Here is a 12,777-nt window from a genome sequence, read left to right as displayed (position 1 = left end):
TGCTGCAGCGAAGATGGCTGCCGAGGAGATGATGGAGAAGAAGGGGGCAGAGAGCTGAGAGAGAGCACGCAGAGATGTGAAAAACGCGCACTTTCTGCCTCGATCCGCCCCTTCTATGACACTGGAGTGTCATATTTGTCATCAGGGGGGCGGAGAGGAGGCAGTGACCTCAGCTAGGCCGAGGCCGCGGCCTAAATGAGATTTCTATGCCCTGGAAGGGCTCCAGGCCGGTGCGGTAGTCCGGGGGGGGGGGGTCGGATTTTAACCGGACCCCCCCGGATCGAAAGGCAGGCTAGCGGCGGGGCCCTGTTGTGGGTTCCCCTGCGGCACTGTAGACTAATGCTGCTGCAGACACAGAGCCCTGTGTCTGCATGTGCTATGCCTGCCTGCACTGCCCCCGGCCCCAACAGGAGCCCGCAGCTGGCTGGGGTCCCTTGATGCTGCGTAGGTTGCCATGGACAGACCCTACCTGCGGCGTCTCAACCTAATACCCCCAGAGGGGGATTAGGGAGGGTGCTGCTGACACCGTCAGGGGGCTTCTTCCTCGCCTCAACCCAAGACCAAAAGGAATTGGGGAAGGAGGGGGGTCTCAACTTCGAACCAGCACCCGCAGGACTGGGGAAGGAGCGACATGGGGAACCGCCATTTCAACTTTAACTGGGCATCCCATAATAGGGGGCCGAGGAAGGAGCCACGCTGGGAGTCTCACTGAGGAGACCCACTTTTCTTCATCTGTCATCCGAAGAAAAAAAAACGGAAAAAAAGAAAAAATCTTTTAGGTGTGCCTCCTTGCGACACTAAGCAAAAACTGGAGAAGGCTGATGCCGTCCAGGGGTGTATACTGCAGATGAGGAGCCATAGTTAATCTTTTTCAGATTATGCATAGTGTCGCCTCCTAGTGGACAGCAGCATAACACCCATGGTTCTGTGTCCCCCAATGAGGTGACAGAGTAAATAGGGATATGCCATGATTAAAGGGGGAAGTACCCCTTTAGGAACTTTGACATGTTGCAAGGATGGCTGTGAGCATCAATAGATCTCCTTATATTTTATCATCAGGAGCTCATTGCTCCCCTTCCTCTCGGCCTCCTGCTTACCCGGCAGCAGTACACTCCTGAATATTGACGGTTCAGATCAGAGTCATGGTCGTACCGCTGATCTGACCTGAGCACTTTGCCATACTGCAAAAAGAGGCAGCGTTGGAAGAGCGCAGTGGGATACAACCGTACAGCCATCAAGGTCCTTGCCTAGGAGACCGGACACCGCTGATGGACTGCAGAGGTGGCCGGTAATCTAAGCAATGAGCAGTAAACTTTACAGTTGCAATAAGAACAGTTTTTTTTTTTGTTTTTTTTATTAAAGTTGCTGGTTTTTATTACATAGTTTGCAATTTTACCCCTTAACGACCAGGGGTATTTTATTTTTTTTTCTCCCCTTCTTCCCAGAACCATAACTTTTTTATTTTTTGGTCAAAATGGCCTTGTGAGGACTTTATTTTTTGTGGGACGAGTTGTACTTTTGAACGACACTATTGGTTTTACCATGTCGTGTAACAGAAAATGGGGAAAAAATTCCAAGTGTGGCGAAATTTCAAAAAAGTGCAATCCCACACTTGTTTTTTGTTTGGCATTTTTGCTAGGTTCACTAAATGCTAAAACTGACGTGCCATTATGATTCTCCAGGTCATTACGAGTTCATAGACACCAAACATGTCTAGGTTCTTTTTTTTATCTAAGTGGTGAAAAGAATCCAAATTTTGTAAAAAAAAATAAAAATAAATAAATAAAAAAAAAGAAAGTTGCTTTTTTCCGAGACCCGTAGCGTCTCCATTTTTAATGATCTCGGGTTTTTTGTGTGCCGAGCTGACCGTTTTATTGATACATTTTGGAATAGATGCAATCTTTTGATCACGTTATTGCATTTTAATGCAATGTCGCAGTGACCAAAAAACGTAATTCTGGCTTTTCGATTTTTTTTCTCGCTACTCCGTTTACCGATTGGATGAATTCTTTTTATATATTGATTGGGCGATTCTGAATGCGGCGATGCCAAATATGTGCATATTTGATTTTTTTTTATTGTTTTATTTTGAATGAGGCGAAAAAGGAGGTGATTTGAACTTTTATATATATTTTTTTTAAACATATTTTTCACTTTTTACTTGCTTCAATAGTCTCCATGGGAGACTTCAAGCCACAGTTATCCGATTGCCTCTGCTACATACAGCAGAGCTGCAGCCCTGCTCTATGTAGCAGAAATGCTCACTTGCTATGAGCGCCGACCACCAGGTGGCGCTCATAGTGATCCAGCAGTGACAACCACAAGGGTCTTCTCCTGACCCCAGGTTGTCATGCCAACAGGTCGGCGACCCGCAGTCATGTGACACGGGCGCCGATGGGAGGAGGTAATGACGCGCTTCCTGCGCGTGCATGTTAAATGCCGCTGTCAGAGTTTGACAACGGCATTTAACATGTTAAATGTTCACCCGTGGCTGTTCCGGTCACATGTCAGCTGATCAGATTAGCTGTCGTGTCCCGGAAAAGGTGCGGGCTCATCACCGGATCCCACACCAAACACTGAGAGGTGTCCAATGACTGACTATGTCCGTCATTGGACGTTAAGGGGTTAACAAGATAAGCCAGATTGAGTTCTATTAAAGAATATAAAAGTAACGTCCGCTTGTCAGGAGAAAGATTATTGTCATATTACATCAGGTGATGGGGCTGATCTGCGGTGCCAAATGTCACCAACAGGCAGGAGTGGCGAGGTGTATAAAGCTTGTTTCTTTTCTCGGTCACTTCATTGGGGGACACAGGAGACCGTTTTTTTTATTAATTTTTATTTATTTTGTCTGTGTGCAGTCAGCAGTATTCCTCAGTACCAGCAGCTGGTCCTCAGCATATGTGAGAACCTACAGGACGAGGTGATGTCGCTTATAGATGAGACGCGCCATGGTCTTGAGACTGGAGATGGAGCTGAGGACAGGGACAGCATGGAGACTGATGATCTGCCCAGAACGAGGCACAAAGATCAACGTGATACGGTGAGAGGCGAGCCTCATGTATGACAGGTACCAAAGGCGTCTCCCATAGGATCCCTCTGCCAGGCGTATGGACCGGCATTGTGTGTGCCGCCTGTGGGTTGTGCACAGCATTGCCTTATCATTGTTGTCAGCTGCATTTTTTCTTTGTACAGGTTTGTGTGCTGGCATTACACTTGGCAAAAGAGCTGTGCCAGGCCGACGAAGATGGAGACCAGTGGCTACAGGTTATCAGGCAGCTGCCGGTGTTGCCCATGCTGTTTAGCGCCCTAGAGATCAGCCTCCGGGGCAAACAGAACCTGCATTTCTGTGAGGCTTCTTTCCACCTATTGTTTACATTGGCCAAAACGCACCAGGTAAGTGGCCTATCAACCAGTGTTCCCTGAGTACTTTCCAGTTTGTCATACAGTTCCATTGCCCCCCGGGATATCACATCCACCCCTTCCTCCCCGCATCGGTGTATAACTTCCGTCCCCCCATGCTGTCCGCCTTTACGAACATGTGACAGACAGGTCGGTGGTGCAGAGCTCACCGATACCAGCACGGTCCTGTAATAGAAGCCACCGGGGTAGCAAGTCCGCTCATGACGTTTCTTCCTCCTAAATTTTCCGCATTACCTGTGAGTGATATTATTGAGAAGTGGAACGAACACCCAGTAACTCAGACACAAGTGGAGACCCAGTAATGTTACAGAGCCGGGGCCGAGTGCTGAGGAGTCGAGGGCAATTAAGTCACCATTGCTCTGTTGATTCCATAACTGCAGAGTCCAGACCTCCTCTGGTATAACCAGCACAAATACTGCGCCCCTGCTGGGAGCCGAGCAGCTGCATGCAGAATTACAGTCATATGTTAAAGTTTGGGCACCCCTATTAATGTTAACCTGTTTTCTTTATAACAATTTTGGTTTTTGCAACAGCTATTTCAGTTTCATATATCTAATAACTGATGGACTCAGTTATATTTCTGGATTCAAATGAGGTTTATTGTACTAACAGATAATGTGCAATCTGCATTTAAACAAAATTTGACCAGTGCAAAAGTATGGGCACCCTTATCATTTTCTTGATTTGAACACTCCTAACTACTTTTTACTGACTTCCTGAAGCACTAAATTGGTTTTGTAACATCATTGAGCTTTGAACTTCATAGCCAGGTGTATCAAATCATGAGAAAAGGTATTTAGGGTGGCCACTTGCAAGTAGTTCTCCTATTTGATTCTCCTATGAAGAGTGGCATCATGGGCTCCTCAAAACAACTCTCAAATGATCTGAAAACAAAGATTATTCAACATTGCTTTTCAGGGGAAGGATACAAAAAGTTGTCTCAGAGATTTAACCTGTCAGTTTCCACTGTGAGGAACATAGTAAGGAAATGGAAGAACACAGGTACAGTTCTTGTTAAGCCCAGAAGTGGCAGGCCAAGAAAAATATCAGAAAGGCAGACAAGAAGAATGGTGAGAACAGTCAAGGACAATCCACAGACCACCTCCAAAGACCTGCAGCATCATCTTGCTGCAGGTGGTGTCATTGTGCATCGGTCAACAATACAGCGCACTTTGCACAAGGAGAAGCTGTATGGGAGAGTGATGCGAAAGAAGCCGTTTCTGCAAGCACGCCACAAAAAGAGTCGCCTGAGGTATGCAAAAGCACATTTGGACAAGCCAGTTACATTTTGGAAGAAGGTCCTGTGGACTGATGAAACAAAGATTGAGTTGTTTGGTCATACAAAAAAGCATTATGCATGGAGGCTAAAAAACACAGCATTCCAAGAAAAACACTTGCTATCCACAGTAAAATTTGGTGGAGGATCCATCATGCTTTGGGGCTGTGTGGCCAATGCCGGCACCGGGAATCTTGTTAAAGTAGAGGGTCGCATGGATTCAACTCAGTATCAGCAGATTCTTGACAGTAATGTGCAAGAATCGGTGACGAAGTTGAGTTACGCAGGGGATGGATATTTCAGCAAGACAATGATCCAAAACACTGCTCCAAATCTACTCAGGCATTCATGCAGAGGAACAATTACAATGATCTGGAATGGCCATCCCAGTCCCCAGACCTGAATATCATTGAACATCTGTGGGATGATTTGAAGCGGGCTGTCCATGCTCGGCGACCATCAAACTTAACTGAACTGGAATTGTTTTGTAAACAGGAATGGTAACAAATGCCTTCATCCAGGAACTCATTAATAGCTACAGGAAGCAACTAGAGGCTGTTATTTTTGCAAAAGGAGGATCTACGAAATATTAATGTCACTTTTAGGTTGAGGTGCCCATACTTTTGCACCGGTCAAATTTTGTTTACATGCAGATTGCACATTTTCTGTTAGTAGTAGTAGTAGTAGTAGTAATAATAATAATAATAATAATAATAATAATAATCTTTATTTATATAGCGCCAACATATTCCGCAGCGCTTTACAGTTGAACAGTTTCAAACACAACAGTCATAAGTAACAACGTTAACAATACAATAATTAAAGCGAAATAAGACGACCCTGCTCGTGGGAGCTTACAATCTACAATGAGGTGGGGGAGATACAAAGCACAGGTTTGTATTTACAATGATGTATTTACAATGATGGTCCAGCCATCTTCAGGGGGTGGGGGTTAGATGGAGATAGTTAATGGGCTACACACACACACACACACACAAACATAACATGACTTTGATTACTGAATGTGATAGGCCGCTCTGAACAAATGTGTTTTGAGCGAGCGCCTAAAACTATGCAAATTGTGGATGGTCCTAATATCTTGGGGTAGAGCATTCCAGAGAATTGGCGCAACACGGGAGAAGTCTTGGAGTCGGGAGTGGGAGGTGCGGATTAGGGCAGAGGTTAGTCGAAAGTCATTTGCAGAGCGCAGCGGTCGGTTAGGCCGATAGACAGAAATGAGGGAGGAGATGTAAGGGGGTGCCGCACTGTGGAGAGCTTTGTGGGTGAGAACAAGTACTTTGAATTGTACCCTGTAATGAATTGGCAGCCAGTGTAACGACTGGCGAAGAGCGGACGCGTCTGAGTAACGATTAGCCAGATGGACAACCCTGGCTGCTGCATTAAGGATAGACGGGAGAGTCGAGTGAGAGGGAGGCCAATTAATAGAGCATTACAGTAGTCCAGGCGGGAGTGGATCAGGGCGACAGTGAGAGTTTTTGTTGTTTCCATGGTGAGAAAAGGGCGGATTCTCGAGATGTTCTTTAGGTGTAAGCGGCACGAGCGGGCAAGAGATTGTATATGGGAGGTGAAGGAGAGATCGGAGTCAAACATAACACCCAGACAGCGCGCCTGCTGTCGGGGTGTTATTATGGTGCCACCCACAGAGAGGGAAATGTCAGATTTAGGGAGGTTGGTAGATGGTGGGAGCAGAAGAAGTTCAGTTTTGGAGAGGTTGAGTTTCAGATAGAGAGCAGACATGATGTTGGAGACTGCAGACAGTCAGTGGCGTTCTGTAGTACAGCGGAGGTAAGGTCAGGGGATGATGTGTACAGTTGTGTGTCATCAGCATAAAGATGGTACTGAAAGCCAAATCTGCTGATGGTCTGTCCAATTGGGGCCGTGTAGAGAGAGAAGAGAAGGGGGCCAAGGACTGAGCCCTGAGGTACCCCAACAGCGAGAGGAAGAGGAGATGAAGTGGAGCCAGAAAACAGAACACTGAAGGAGCGGTCGGAAAGATAGGAGGAGAACCAGGAAAGAGCAGTGTCCTTAATGCCTAGTGACTGGAGCCTAGAGAGTAGGAGAGGATGGTCAACAGTGTCGAAAGCTGCAGAAAGGTCGAGAAGAATGAGCAGAGAGTGGTCACCATTACGTTTTGCTGTCAGAAGGTCATTGGTCACTTTGATGAGTGCAGTTTCTGTCGAATGTAGGGGGCGGAAACCGGACTGTGAAGGGTCTAGGAGGGAGTGATTGGAGAGGTAACGGGTAAGGCGGGAGTATATCAGGCGCTCCAAGAGTTTAGAGATGAAGGGGAGATTGGAGACTGGTCTGTAGTTGTTTGTGCAGGATGGGTCGAGGGTGGGTTTCTTTAGTAATGGAGTAATGATAGAGTGTTTGAAGGAGGAGGGGAAGATGCCAGAGGAGAGGGAGAGATTAAAGATTGTAGTTAGGTGAGTTGTGACGACTGGAGAGACTGGAGGAGATGTGAGGGAATGGGGTCGGTTGTGCATGTAGTCGGACGAGAAGAGGAGAGGAGCCTGGAGACGACTTCTTCTGTGATGGGATCGAATGTGGAGAGTGAGCCAGGGGAAATGCAGGGAGGGATGGGAGTCACTGAATTTGGTGATTGGGAGTGGATTTCCTGACGGATATTGTCTATTTTCTCTATAAAGTGGGAGGCAAGGTCATCAGCGCAAATGTCTGTGATGGGGGCTTGTGATTTTGGCCTGAGGAGGGAGTGAAAGGTGTCAAAAAGTTTCTTGGGGTTGTTGGATAGTGAGGAGATCAGGGTGGTGAAGTAGGTCTGTTTGGCGAGGTGAAGGGCAGAGTTATATGTCCTTAACATAAATTTGAAGTGTATGAAGTCTTCTGGTGTGCGTGTTTTCCTCCATAAGCGTTCAGCACACCTAGAGCATCGCTGGAGAAATCGGGTTTGCGATGTGAGCCAGGGCTGTTTCACTCTGTGTTTGGAGGTTCTGAGGGTGAGGGGAGCTACTTGGTCAAGGGTGCTTCTAAGAGTGTCATTGAAGTGATGTACAGCCAGATCAGGACAGGACAAAGAAGAGATTGGGGACAATGATGAGTGTAGGGAGTCTGAAAGTGTATGAGGGTTAATGGCTTGTAGATTTCTGACTGAATGGTAGGTAGGAGGGTGCTGGAGTGAGTGAGGATTTGTGAGTGTAAAGGAGAGAATGTTGTGGTCAGAGAGGGGAAGCGGTGAGTTATCTAGGTAGGAGATTGAGCAGAGCCGGGCGAAAACCAGGTCCAGGGTGTTACCGTCTTTGTGTGTTTCAGAGGTTGAGAGCTGAGAGAGGCCTAGAGAAGTGGTTAGTGATAGAAGCTGGGATGCAGATGTGGAAGTGGGGCTGTTAATGGGGATGTTGAAGTCTCCCAGGATAAGGGTTGGTAGTTCTGAGGACATGAAGTGCGGCAGCCAGGCAGAGAAATGGTCCAGGAAGTGGGTGGGTGAGCCTGGGGGCCGGTATATGACCGCTACTCTGAGGGAGAGGGGACGAAAGAGCCTGATGGTGTGGACTTCAAAAGAAGGGAATGAGAGTGATGGAACTGGGGGGATGACCTGGAAAGTGCATTGTGGGGACAGGAGTATGCCGACTCCACCACCAGGTCTGTTTGTCGGTCTCGGGGAATGGGAGAATTGTAAGCCACCATGGGAAATGGCAGCAGGAGAGAGTGTCAGAATCCTGAATCCAGGTTTCCGTGAGGGCCAACAGATTCAGAGAGTTTTTCAGAAAGTAATTGTGTAGGAAAGGAAGCTTGTTTCATACAGACCGTGGATTCCAAAGGGCACAATTGAAAGAAGGAGATGAAGGAGTGCAAATAATTTTAGTAAGATTATTAAGGTTTCGATGTGAGGTATAAATAAAGTACAATAAACCTCATTTGAATCCAGAAATATAACTTAATCCATCAGTTATTAGATATATGAAACTGAAATAGCTGTTGCAAAAACCAAAATTGTTATAAAGAAAAAAGGTTAACATTAATAGGGGTGCCCAAACTTTAACATATGACTGTACATCACCAAACACAATGCCGAGCGTCGGATGGAGTGTTGTAAAGCTGCCACTGATCTATGGAGGAGACATGGTCTGTGCAGAAACGGATCACACTTCTCTGTCCGACGTCTGGAGAAGTCTGGGTTTGGTGAACGCCAGTAGAATGTTACCCCTTGACTGCATTGTGTCCGCTGTACAGATGGTGGAGGAGGATAATATGGGTTTCTTATTGGCTGCTTAGTCCTAGGGAGAACATTTTAATGCTTTAGCACAAGTAATTGTGGACAATTGTAGCTTCCATTTTTGTTCGAACAGTGTGGGGAAGGCCCATTTCTGCTCCCAAGCGCCATACAGACATGGAGGGGAGTTTGGTGGCCGCACGGAGCCTGGACATCAGCCCCAACCAAGAGCAGAGATTGTGAGCTGACCCCACAAATGCTCTCCTGGATGTAGGGGTTAAAATTCCTACGGACGCCTCCAAAATCTTACAGAAATCCTTCCCAGAAGAGTGGGAGCAATTATATCTGCAGAGGGGCGACTCCATATTATGTCTATGGATGTAGGATGGGAGGTGAGAAAAGCTCCTGTAGGTGGGATGTGGGGGGGCACATGCTTTTCTCCATATAGTGTGTACACCTCAGTTATGCCCATATGACCATGCCTTACTGTTAAGCAGGGGAATGCTATACCAATATATTCAGGTTGATGTATTTCTGTTGTTCTGTGTTTTTTTCATTTCAGGGTGCAGCGTCCATAGCGAGTGCTGGTATCACACAGAGTATGTGTCTGCCTCTGCTGAGTGTCTACCAGCTGAGCATGAATGGTGCGAGTACGGTAAGAGATGCGTGATTATATCAAGATGTCATTACATGTGGCTTTCCATTGCACTTACAAGTAACAAGTAATCACATTTTTTATATTAAAGGAATTGTCCAGTGAAGATAAGATACTGCCTATCCATAGGATATCTCACTGATCGGTGGGGGTCTGACCGCTGGGATTCATACCAGTTGGCAGAACGGGGCACTTTTAGAATGCATTGCAGTGAGCATGCTCGGCCGCCGCTCAGTTCATTCCCTATGGGGCTGCCGAGTGCTGCACTCACCTTTTTCCAGCAGCTCATTAAAGAATGACTGGAGTGGTCTCCTATAGGCACACCCTACACTGAGGGGGCCAATGTGCACGTATAAAGACGTGCCACTGTCCGAGATTAAGCATCGCTCACTGCCATCATTTGTCGAGAATGATGCAGACTCATGTCCTGAGCCCGCATCATATATGGGAAGCCAATATTGGACATACTAGTATGTGCAGTGCCGGTAAGGGGTTAAAGCAAATCATTGTAGTTTTTTTTTTTTTTTTAAATATATTTTATTTTCAATGTAGGCACAGCCGCCCCTCTCCTCCCGTAAAGCTGTCGATGCCCCTTCTTGGCCGGGCGTCTACCGTCTGACCGTATCTCTTATGGAGCGGCTGCTGAAAACGCTGAGATATAATTTCCTTACAGATGCCTTAGACTTTCTAGGTGTTCACCAGGAAAGGATATTACAGGTAAGCGGGAGCGAGCTCGTGTGAGGATGTGTAGGGTGTGTAGATCACTGTGTGATATATGCCCGCCTGTATCTCCCCAGTGCCTGAGCGCGGTCCGCACCGTGCAGAGCTTATCTTGTCTGGAGGAGGCCGACCACACTGTCGGCTTCTTGCTGCAGCTTTCCAACTTCTCCAAAGAATGGCATTTCCACCTGCCGCAGTTAATGAAGGACATTCAGGTAAGAAGTGGAACGTTGTGACCAACCAGCCATGATGACAAGAAACTGGATATAGACTAATGCCTCATCCTCTCGCCCACACAGGTCAGTTTATGTTACCTGTGCCAATCCTGCACCTCTCTGCTGTACAGCCGCAAGATGCTGCGGCATTACCTCCAGGTGAGTGGTGGCATGACTTACACACTGGAGCGACGGCGCCAAACCTTCTGAAACATGTGCCGCCATCGACCATGTGCTTTACTCCTCAGATAAAAAGTGTTGAAGCTGTGACATCTGGTTCAACCTCTCGTGGTCAGCGCACACCTCAAACTCCATCCAAGCAGCCGAAACCAGAAACTGAGGCCTTGGAGCTGAGAGCGCTGCGCTCCGTCCAACACAGTCTACTGAAGATCCTCAGTAAGACGCTGGCCGCGTTGCGAGCATTCACACCTGATCTCTGCCAGATACTTCAGGTTTGTAACCGAATTATAAAATGTGCATCATGGTTTGGCAAAAAGGAAGGAAGTGCAGATGGTTTGGGCTTATTTTTTCCTTTTTCTTTTCAGCCTCTGGATCTTGCACAGTATCAGCTGCTTTTGGCCTTGAACTTTAGCACCCCGGCATTTGATACAGATATTTCCCCATCATTTGGCACGTTTCTGGCGACTGTAAATGTTATGCTCAACATGCTTGGAGAGGTGAGGGAACGTAGGAGATACTATAGATCTGCACCGGGAAAACCAGACATGTTCATTGTTTAAGCACGAAAATGCCAAGCAATTTCCAGAATGAAGGGGGCTCCAATACATACATCAGTGGCTATGTGATATATGCTTGCCACCGAACCACCCTTAAGTCTTTATTCTTACTTTTATGGTTGCAGTAGTCCCGTCTTGTGCCTTTCTGAATTGTCATTGTGAACTAGGGTTTAGCTTTCAGTTGATTTCCAAGGCTCAATCATTATCATAATCTTTTGTATTTACAGATGGATAAGAAAAAAGATCCTCCATTTCCATCTGCTGCTCCTGCAAGTCCTTCCGAGGAAAGCAAGACCATCAAGTAAGTACTGTGTACAGAATCATGTGCCCTGTGATGCTTGCTTCCTCTAGTCATAAAGTAGACTTGATGGGCGGTGTAAAGCAGATGTCAGTCATACTCTACATGCATAAAATATTCTATTAACGTTCATCCTTGCGTGAAATTTTTGAGCTTTTTTAAAACAAATCTCTCAGCAGCACATCGCTCTGTGTAAGTGGGGCACGTGCTGTCGAGAACATGGTATTCTATGTGCACAGAGTTGACTATATTAGGAGCCTGTCTAAACAGGTTCTTAAGTGACCACCATCTCCTTGAAGACCACGGTCACTGCAAATTTGGGAAAAAGCAAGGAAAGTCGCAACTTTTTTACTACAAAGTCTGTACTCTTATTCGGTCACAATGTGTTACTTTTCCATAATCTCAGCCAGTATTGCCCAAATGTCACCTCGCGATTATCTTGGCACCTCTTCCAGCTGACACGTTGGCACTTCCTAGCTATATATCCATCAGTGGCCGCTGTCGCCTTAGTCGAGCCCCTGAGACTTGGTATGTGACGCCAGGTTTTGTGCTCACCAGGCCGCTGCTGCTGTTCATCATCGAGAACTGTTTTTACTTGACCATCTCACAAGCGGTGCGATATCTGCGGGACCCCTCAGTGCACCCCCGGGACAAGCAGCGCATGAAGCAGGAGCTTGGATCTGAACTGGTATGAATCCCCTCTGATCAGATGAACAATTATTTATATTTACACACACAGCCGGATAATCTGTTTCTTGTGTCCTTTTCCTTCAGAGCACCCTTCTCTCTAGTCTGAATCGCTACACTCGGCGGGGGTTCCCGTCTTCTCCTGCCGCAGGGGTGCTGCCCTCGCCACAACCCAAAGCTGGACCTTCTGCCAAGGCAGCGCCTGAGGCTCAGGAGCCCATTATCCAGCTGGTTCAGGCCTTTATAAGGCACGTACAGAGATAACTCTGAACTGTTACTTGGTAAAGGTGCGTTGCCAATAGCCACTGTCATGGACCATAGTAAACATCCTTAAAGGTATGTGGCGTCCATAAAGCAACTGTATAACTCCAGCCATTGCCAGTGTTGATGAAGGAAAGCCGGAGGAGGGGGTCGTCACGAGCTGCTACATCTCCGTGCATGTAGTTTAGCCCCCTTTTTGATGCATGCAGCGCTCGATATTTTTCATTTGCCTGTGTGCTTCACTTCCCTTCTTTTTTTGTACTGACATTTTGTATTTATACTGACAGTAAAGAAGAGACAACATTTACAGACT

General features: G+C 46.8%; 1 protein-coding gene across 5 annotated transcripts in view; it reads left to right on the top strand.

The window, feature by feature from the left end:
• Positions 1-12,775, top strand: part of NUP188 (nucleoporin 188) — a 115,114-nt gene extending 102,339 nt beyond the window's left edge. For all 5 annotated transcript variants that reach the window (XM_073541002.1, XM_073541001.1, XM_073541004.1 and 2 more), the window contains 11 exons: positions 2,862-3,043; positions 3,196-3,396; positions 9,454-9,546; positions 10,099-10,263; positions 10,344-10,481; positions 10,566-10,640; positions 10,730-10,933; positions 11,027-11,158; positions 11,446-11,519; positions 12,075-12,204; positions 12,291-12,775. In XM_073541002.1, the coding sequence (XP_073397103.1) occupies positions 2,862-3,043; positions 3,196-3,396; positions 9,454-9,546; positions 10,099-10,263; positions 10,344-10,481; positions 10,566-10,640; positions 10,730-10,933; positions 11,027-11,158; positions 11,446-11,519; positions 12,075-12,204; positions 12,291-12,467 (1,571 nt within the window). In that variant the 3' untranslated portion in view covers positions 12,468-12,775. The remainder of the gene's footprint in view (positions 1-2,861; positions 3,044-3,195; positions 3,397-9,453; positions 9,547-10,098; positions 10,264-10,343; positions 10,482-10,565; positions 10,641-10,729; positions 10,934-11,026; positions 11,159-11,445; positions 11,520-12,074; positions 12,205-12,290) is intronic.
• Positions 12,776-12,777: the final 2 nt, after the last annotated feature.

Source organism: Dendrobates tinctorius, unplaced genomic scaffold, assembly GCF_039654945.1.
Source record: "Dendrobates tinctorius isolate UK_male_01 unplaced genomic scaffold, ASM3965494v1 ptg000120l, whole genome shotgun sequence".
NCBI classification, from domain to species: Eukaryota; Metazoa; Chordata; class Amphibia; order Anura; family Dendrobatidae; genus Dendrobates; species Dendrobates tinctorius.
Note: the sequence above shows the minus strand (reverse complement) of the source record. Positions and strands in the feature narration are given on the sequence as shown.